Here is a 9,619-nt window from a genome sequence, read left to right as displayed (position 1 = left end):
ACCATATATCATAAGTCTGGGCAATTTTTCAGCCGCAAACTGTATCACCCAAGTCTATGCTATTTTAAATGTATCATTCGACATGTAGTACTGAGAACATTTCTGGAATGAAGGCTTTTAAGTGGCGATTGCATTATGTTCCCATTCGTTCTTACTTATGCACAATACAATTTTATTTGCTGTTTCACCTTTGTTTCAACCCATTATGCATACATAGTTTTCACTTCAATAATCTAATAACTGCAGTAGCTGAAATTGGTGAATCGCAAATTGACGGAAATTCACCTGTTGCCTGAAAGAGTTGCCCTGACTGACCGCAGCCACGCGCAGTGCCAGACAACACTTGTGGATTTGATATTCTGTGGTATGGTGCTAACCGGTTATCAAATTATTTTGAAATAAAATTCAAGAGAAGCTACTCTGTTAAAAAATGGGTCAACATGCTGAAATTAACAATGGTGATAGAAAATGTGAATTTCTTTCAAAGGGATCCATACTCTCAAGCTCGAGGAAATCTGAGTTTATATACCACCCAGACTGTTCCGAACGCCTTGTGAGGAAATGCTTACCAGTAGGGCTAACTATCCTCCTCCCCCTCCACTTTTATGAATGCATGGGGTTTCCACCACTAAGAATACCAGCAAAACACTGGCTGTTCCAATCAGTCAAGATGTTTAAATGAAACATAATAAACTAAAATCTAAGCATAAGAGCTAAGTTCCAAGGGTTTGCAACAGATATACAAGGGTTTGTGATTGTTTTTCAATGGTGCATTAATGACATTCCTCTCTAACATCATGCATTTCACACATATAAAACATTTTTTGTAGGAAAACATTTTTACTTTCCAATTAAAAAGTTATTTTGTTTCAAAAGTAATGCTTGAACTTCTGGTAGAGACAGTTTATTAGATCTAGATTTGGAATTATGAAAAAATAGTATTTTAAACAGGCGTAAAGCAACAGATGGTAAGTTTTAAAGGGATACAATAGAAAGAAAACTGCGATTAGATCCGCCCCCATTCGTTATCTGCGGTCCATAGTTTTACTGGTGCTGACTCTTGACTAGGTTTGGTCTTCCACATGCACAGGTCAATGAGCTGATACACAATCTTAAAACTAAAGTGGAGCAAATTACACTAATGCACCCAACAAAACAACTCTCGTTATAAGTTTTATTTTATTTTGATTTAAGTTTAAAAAAAAACAAAAGTACAAACACTGAATAACAATACTGAAACACAAAGTTGTACATACTGCTTAATAGTTTCATTACATATGTGAGGTAATGGAGAATCCCTCTCAATGTTCTGAGGCTTCACCAGGGATAGTAAAAAAGCAAATGTGAAATAAGCTCTCCATCTCATTTGAAGAGATACGTTTGCAAGAAGGTAACAGTGACAGCAGGTAAAATGGGATACTTCTTCCCACAAGCCACTAAAGGGGCCTTTCAGTTTAAGTTGGTGCAATTAAACCATGTCACATGGAATGTTGCCTTAGCCAACTTATCTTAATTAACAATTGTAAAAATAAATATATAACAGAACTTTTTTTTTATTTCCCAAAAAAAAACATAAAAATGCCTCATATTTCCTATAGAAAACATTGAGCATTACATTCCTTCGCAACACACATGTATAACTGTATTTGTTAGATTTGTATTATTTTAGCAACTGCTCACAATTCCTTTGGAATAACAGAATGTGTAAAAGAGCTATGTTACAGATCAGATTCCGTAGACCACATATACAGAAATGCAGCAGTTTGTAAGAGCATCTCAAAAATAATTTCAAATTTAAGACTGAAAGAATGTGAATTTCAATATTTGTTTAAAAAAACAGCTTGAAAGTTGTTGCCACCCATTTAAACATGAGGGGTCTTACACACACTGGTAAATAATTAGGTTTTAAGTCTCTTCTAAAACCCAGTTGAAGGCTGGCGAAACATTCCTGAAGCAGCGTGTTCTCAAGATGCAAAACCGCCAGAGAATGCCTTATGCTGATGGTGGTCAAGTTTGACATTTTTACACCACCAAATGGAATCTGCCTAGTAACTGAATGAAATGCACATAAATATGGATGAATAGCCGTTCCCTTTAATTAGTGTAGCAAATATTCCCCAAAATGCAACATATTACGGAAAACGGATAACTGTGTTACTGATCCAAAGAAACTGATTGACTTATCTCTTGCTGAATCAAGGCATGTGTTCTAAGAGAAAGGCATAACACTTTCCATTGCCCATAAAGATTTTCATTTTTAGACATTAGTACAACATGTTGTTCTTGGTGAAAAGGAATAGATTAATAAAAACAACTGCGTTATTTGATGAACAAGACTTTAGACAGAGCATCAGCATAATAAGTAATTTTAAACTGTAGCAGTATTGTTCTTAAAAAATATTTTATACAGACAATATGTATTTTTCTACAATATTTTCGACTTCCTACTAAAGACCCCTTTTTTTGCAACAACGAATACAAAGATCTGATGTGACGTGCAATATAATTAGCAATCTGAGCTTCTTACTGACTTGGGTAGGGTACTGTTATTTGCATGGAGTCTTCTAATGTAGGAACCCTCTATAAAAACAAGTGGGGTAAAAATAGAATGTCACAAGAAAGTCACCAACCTCATTCTCAGAATTTGACAGGAGATATATGTGTATATTTCGGTATTAGCTTATATTGTGATGAAAACAGAACGCAACACTTAATATCAGCAAACAGGTGTGCCAGAGAAGCGGACAGTGCCAAACACTGTTGAGGTGCGCCTTATTTTAAAGGCTATAGCACTGGCACAAGTAGTGTTCATGTAAAGCGAGGAGATTTATAGCATTCCCCACCGAGAAACATTCAGAGTGCTGTACAAATAGGAACTGGTCTCAATATTACAGAAAGAAGACAAATTTGTTACTGAAAATGATATAACATTAAAACAGCCAAAGGCACAAGAAACACATTTAATTACAGTTTTTTTAAGCAAGGTAATTGTTAAAAAATAATTTAAAATACGTGCTTGAGAAAAATTAACCTATCTTTTCCCATGCCTAAGTTGTAGTGTAATGAGATGTTTTACAACACAACCTGGTTCCAGGATCCAGTTTAACTGGCAAGCTGTGCATGTGTATGTGATGCACTGACCCGTTCTTAGCTCAAGGACAGAACCTGCAGTCAGACGGGGTTCAAAGGCTTTACCCCATAGGAAGACATTAGCCAAATTACACAAGTAAAAGCACACCTTTTCTCTGAGATGAACAAAAAGGAGGGAAGCTTACCATAACAAAAGAAAGGGACACTGCTGAACACTATTTAAAGAATAATAAAAGACAGTCTCTGGAGTGGAAGGATTTTTGGTGAACAAGGCAATTAATTATTTTACTTATATTTCTTTAGATCTTCATTGTGCAGGAAATAATGATAGGGAGGACCTAACGGCGGCCTATTTGGGGACATTGGTTATTTCCCACTCAACCTAATTATTACATCCAAAATATTTCTCATAAGATGCAGAAGCCATTATGAAAACACTCCAGTCAAGCACTTTCATAGGGTTAAAGTTTTCTGTGCCTGCTGAATATAATGCAAAGATGAACTTCACCCAAGTGCACCACCTATTCACACTCTCTATCTGACCATTAGCACTCCCTTCAAGCTGATCTGAACATTTAATCCCATCTCTGAAGAGGTAAGATGGTGTGTCTACCTATATTTGACTAATTAAATTTCACAATGTGCATTACAGGTATTCCTCAGGATGGCCGAGCAATCAGTAGCTAGAGCCAGTCAGTTTTCAGCCATTTGTCCCACTCCTGTCTTTCAACTCCATCCCAAAGAACTGCAGCTTGGATCTAGTTTTGAAGTGTTAGATCTGAAAGACCTTGATATCCTGTACCATTTCAGCACTAGTTGAAACAAGAACCTACTTCTTGAAACGTAGCATAAAAGCACTTTTGTTGGTTTGGTCTTATTTATGTGGTGCACCTCTGAGTTAATTTGAGATCTGCTGCATACTGCTAGAAATACTCAAGTATTTATTGTTTAAAACATTTCTTCTCCACTTCCATCTACCGATATATTTCTCCAATGCGTTATCAGAGTCTCATATTGTTCTTTAGTTCTCCTGAATGTCAGCTGAAAATCTTCTCAAAACTCAATACTGTCAGGAATTCAATTATTTACTAATATTTAGCCGTCAATTCACACAAGATTTGTGCATGTGGAAAACGACTTGAATATCCCCTACTATTGCAAAGGCATTAACAACAAGCTGTTCGGTAAAGCACTTGCAGCTGTGCATTCATAAATGAGTAAAACGTCCTATATGTGCAAGCAACGGGAAGTGGGCAGGGACATGCCCAATGATAGCACATCCTGATTCATAAAGCCACGTGTAGGAATCCAAAATCAGATCAAGTGATGTTTACAACAGCAAAAAGGACCACGTGGTTGCCACTTTCAACTTGTAGCTGTGCTCGAGTAATGCATAAAGGCAGATGTATACAATCTATTTTTCATCCTTACAAAGGCGGAGCAATATCTGAAAAGTGCTGGAAGGTCTACTGCTTTCAGGCCAGTGCTATGAACTTAGGGTCTGTAACATCCAAGGTAACCTACTGCCACCTACCAAAAGCCCGCTGTTGCTGTGCCAAATTTGCAATGGGAGCCAGTGAATTATGCACAAAGTGGGTACATGCCTCAGTTGTACCTACTCATGAGAATCAGCTTTACAACAATATTGCCCTCTCAAAATACATAGGTTTGATTTGTGATTAGGGCTTCCTGCACATTTTGGCATTCTGCACAAACCACATGTCCAGGCACACAACACTCCATGTAACAAAGCAAATGTTTGTGCATTTGTACCCACTGATTCTTAAAGGAGTGCCGCAATCCTGTGTTGACACTTGTGAACTTGCTGAACTATTATTAAGGCTAGTAGTAGAATACATTCAGTATCTGCCTGATAACATGTACCCTGACATGGAGCTAAGAACTTCCTCTGCCTCGGTCCTTGGAATTCTTTGGCTATAGAAAAATAGGAAAAATAAATTTTGTGCAGGTTATAAAAAGTGCTGCCCAGCTTGTGAACGTTAGTACTTTAAAAAAAATCTTTTTTTCATGTTCTGTCTATTGCTTGATAGCCCTAAGGAATGCACAACGTCAATTTTCCTAATATTAAGATCATCATAAATATTACAAATGTATGCCACATTAAACTCTCTGGTAGGAGACATGGAAACTTATTTTAAGATGCCTACACTCTTTCACCCTAGAAGGTGACTTGATCGAGGCTAGAAAGAACTTTTTAAGCTTCAGAACTAGGCAAGTAAATAACAAAGGGACACCAGTGATTTTCCAGAGATCTTAAACTGAGGTCAAGTTATCACCCATTGGAGGGGTTACTCTGTTATTATTCTTGAACACCAACCCGTCCCTAAATAATGTTAACACTGCAAAATGTGTCGATTTGTTGAAGATCCCAGTTGTATCTTACAAATATGTGGCTGACACGTATAACTGAAAACAGGGCTAATTAAAAATTCAGTTATTTACGGACTGATTAAGGTCTCTTACTGGAAGATTCCATCCTGTTTTGTTGGATTGGACAAAGTTACCAAGTACAAAAAAATCATTATTTTAAGCAAACTGATTTTCCCAATGGAGTAGTTGAAAAGTAGTGGTTGGAGACCAGAGCAGTAAGAGTTGAAGTGACACAAAAACACAAAAAGGTAGGTAAAATTTTCTGATGTTTTAGACTATTTGCTGTGCACTCCTACACTAGCTATGTATGGTGTGAGGTTGTCTAGTCAGTTACCACAAGGAATGCCTGTACGCAGGGTCATGTTAGGAAAGTGGAAATCCTGCAGCAGCAAGCTTTTAAAATAACAAGGAAAGAAAAACCTAATCCAAGAGGACTCATAAAATAATGGTTTGAATTCTACATGTATGTGTTTTGTTCTGGCTGGGTAGACTGATTTCCATTAAGCTGTTGGGGATAACATGGCTGTGGGAATAATGACTAGGTAGAGCACTAGGGGGCACAAGGGGGTGACAACCTTGCTTTCACGCAAACCATGTCTAAGCTGTATTTCATCCAAGACAGCGGTGCAGAAATGCGACCAGTACTTAATTTCTGAAACAATCAGATTATTTTCTGGATACTGTTACTGCACTTCTGATATGCGTTTTTCTTGTTGTGTTGCTTTGCAAAACACAGACTATTAAATTTCATATTTAAAGTGATTTACAGCCTTGTCTTCTGCTAGTACCCTAGAATTCTTGCTTTTGCTCTTCTTTATGCTCAGTGTGCACAGAGGCGATCTGTGATGGAAAGCATCTGTGTTCCCTGACTGTCTAGTGCTACAGGTGGCACTACAGGGACAGCTGAGAACAACACTCGAAAAATGATTAACAGTTGAGGACTCAGTAGCTTCTCCATCACACATCAGGCTTTTTAACATCTTGACAAACTTGCGAAACACCTAAAGGCAGTATGTGAAAGGCAGGTTTTGCATGTCGGTCCACATATCAAAATTCTGTAATCCCTAATTTGCCATAAATAAACAACAAATAATACAAGTTTAGCTAGACAAAATGGACCCTCAAACTTCACAGTCATTTCTTTCTTTTTTAAAGGCTGGGTACCATAGAGAAGCATAGGCCTCTTTACAACTGCTACTACACTGTTCATGACCCCCATCACTTTGTTTTCCACTCTCTAGCTCCCCTTCATTATTGCCAGTACTAATGGCACTCGTTATAAGTCACTTAGGATGTCACAGCCACATCATCACCCTGTGTTTTCTCACATGTCAAGTCATGCTGCCTACATCTGCTGTTGTGGTTTCTGCCAATGCACCTTATAGTTGTAAACATTCATCAATAAGGTTGACGTTCAAAAAGGTTCGAACTTCCTCACTGAACATACACATTTCAATGAGAGAGGTTACGTTTGCTTTTGTATCATGAATAACAGGTTCATGCAGATCTGGTTAAATTCAGAGAAGCATCAGTACTTGAGTGACTGTGTAGCTGCAACTAAATCAAAGAGCATTCTTGTAGTTGTTTGAGAAGTGATCAATGGTGTATTTCAGCCTTCTTCTATGGGTGAGAAAAATAAATAAAATGTTCATCTACCTGGGGTTCTGCAAGTTGCAGACACAGAACATACACGTTTTGGTCAAGACATTATGGTTCCACATTTTATTTTGATTGAACAAAATATTAAGAGGAACCTTAAGTAAATCTTTCTCTGAACTCTTCAGCAGCCTCTTACTCGTCTGTTTAAAAGAAGGTAAATGGAGTATTGTATTACTTCTGGCAGCATTTATATTGTTCACCAAATCCTTCTTCCTACTCCTCTGTTTGGGGCCAATATACACAAATAGCCCCTAGAGCTAGGTAAAATATTGTTTAGCAAAAAAGGCCATATGTTTCAGCTTTTAACTAGTGTGTTTTAAGGAGCAAAACGCATCTGTGCTACTTACCACAGGCATAATTTGTACACTTTATCCTGAGGTACTGATGCTTCAAGGATTTCAAACGTTTCTATTATCACTCCTTTCTCAAATACATTATCTGGGGTTCAGTAGTTGTGTATCTTTGTTAATATCCATTGTTCTCTTTGTGCACCCAATAAAGGCATGTTTTGCATCAATTTCCTGTATTCTGAAGGTTGTATGAAACAAGTTTTACTCTTCAAATACAAAGGCAGTTGTAACCATAACGATACTAACCTGCCATCTAATTGTCTGCCTACCTCTGCTCACGTTCAAACACTGCTTCAACAAGAGAAAGCAGCAGAGTACTTCCATAACATGCTACAACAGCTCTGTAAGTATCTTCACTGCAACACTTCCTGCTTAACATATTTATTTCCCTGCTTTTATCACGTCCCTGTTCTCGTCAACGTCTTAGGAGATTTCCTTCACTATTATGTTACCTACGCCTATCTACAAAGCAAAGGCCTGCTACTTTACATTTCCTCTCTGTGGGTTCCTTGTTTTCTCTCTACTAGTGGCAGACAAACAAACAGTTTTCCTTTTCTAGACGACAATTTAGTGCATAAGCTGGATTTCTCAGAACTGGCAAAATGCAGGAAGAGCTTATTTGCTCTTGTATTCCTTTGCCCCCAAACATAACTTAGATCTAGAGTTTCAGGACAACTTTGAAGTCCAGACATTGAGGATGAACCTTTCTCCACTTTGCAGAGCTTACACCTTTTTGATAACTTGGCAGAAATGCTGATTCGCCGTAGTTAGTCATATGAAAAAGTATGCGCTCTATTAAGTCAGGAATGTATGTTATCTTTCAGTGCCACCCTTCCTCAAAGAATTTTCTTTCCCTCTCTGGGTAATTGCCCACCCAATGTATACCAACGTAGATTGATTTTACTACCATTACAGGTGTAGATAGGTATGTTTTCGCCTTCAGCCTATGACCTAAGTAAAGTATCCAGTGCACAGAACCCCAGTAAGTGTGAGGTCACATTTAGCCTGTGGCCAAAGTAAAGTATCCAATGCACAGAACCTCTCTGGTTTAGTGTCACACACCGCATAGTGTACACTGCTTTAAAGTTAAGCAGTTCTTTCCAATTATGTATCATTACACAGACTTTATTTATTTAAAACCCTTTATTCGATTTCCAGATAGCTTTGTAATTGCAAATAAACCCAATAACTCCATAATTTCAACACAGCTGCATTTTAACAGCTTGCGTCTACTTACAGCAACCCCATCATGAAGTATTTGGATTTCGAACCCGGACACTGGGAACCGTGCCCCCTCAGGAGTTAGGTTTTTACCCAAGAACCTCCCCCAATTGCACAAATCCACCTATCAGCCCCTAACAAAGGGTGAATGAACCCCGAAATGCATTGGGACCAGGAACTGCATTGGGGTGAACACAAAACGCAATTGGGTTGAAATTGTGGATTTATGGAGTTTACATTTGGAATTATGAAGCTATCTGGATCTGTATAAGGAATTTACAATTAGGTTTTTGTGTAAAGACCCACAGCTGGAGAGAAGAAATACAATTTTGACAGCGTAAGGAGTGTGGTGGGTGGCACTGACTCAGAAGGGGTTCTGTTCACTGGATATTCCCTCACAGAACAACATAAGTATGAACAACATAATGCAGCTTGTCAGAAATGAAGGGTCTCATAAGCAGCAACTTATGTAGCAAGATGACTTCTGCCAAGCATTAAACAATGCAGTAGATCATCTTCCCAAAGTAAGTAGAAATCAGCATTCACACAAATAAGAAATCCATACTTACATACTGGAAATCTCCAGCTCATTAAAAATAGAAGGTAAATTGTTACATGCTGTGAAGATATAGCCTCATTTGAAATCTAACATCGATAATAAATAATTTACTTTCAAGTTAGTGCTTTCAGGTAAAATACTTTAAATAATCAGGATGACTGGAATGTACTTCCTTTGAATGTTCTACATCTTCTGTATCATCACTTGGAATTTGCCTAAAAAAAAAAAAAAAAAAAAAAAAAAAAAAGAAAAGTTAATTTTTATCCTGATTGTACAGGTTCCCAAAAAAACTAGAAAACAACATCCGGGTTTCTTCAGTTTGGCGACTCTTGTGCTACCGCCAGTTTAC

The 9,619-nt window shown here is 37.7% G+C and overlaps 1 protein-coding gene across 1 annotated transcript in view; it reads right to left on the bottom strand.

Moving 5' to 3' along the window:
* Positions 1-1,160: 1,160 nt before the first annotated feature.
* The window catches only part of TRAPPC6B (trafficking protein particle complex subunit 6B), a 47,735-nt gene continuing 39,276 nt past the window's right edge, over positions 1,161-9,619 (bottom strand). Inside the window, exon 6 of the mRNA XM_078659763.1 lies at positions 1,161-9,485. Within this exon, the coding sequence (XP_078515889.1) occupies positions 9,454-9,485 (32 nt within the window). The 3' untranslated portion in view covers positions 1,161-9,453. The remainder of the gene's footprint in view (positions 9,486-9,619) is intronic.

The sequence above is a fragment of the Lissotriton helveticus genome, chromosome 9, assembly GCF_964261635.1.
Source record: "Lissotriton helveticus chromosome 9, aLisHel1.1, whole genome shotgun sequence".
In the NCBI taxonomy this organism is placed as follows: Eukaryota; Metazoa; Chordata; class Amphibia; order Caudata; family Salamandridae; genus Lissotriton; species Lissotriton helveticus.
This window is presented reverse-complemented; position numbering and strand designations above follow the sequence as displayed.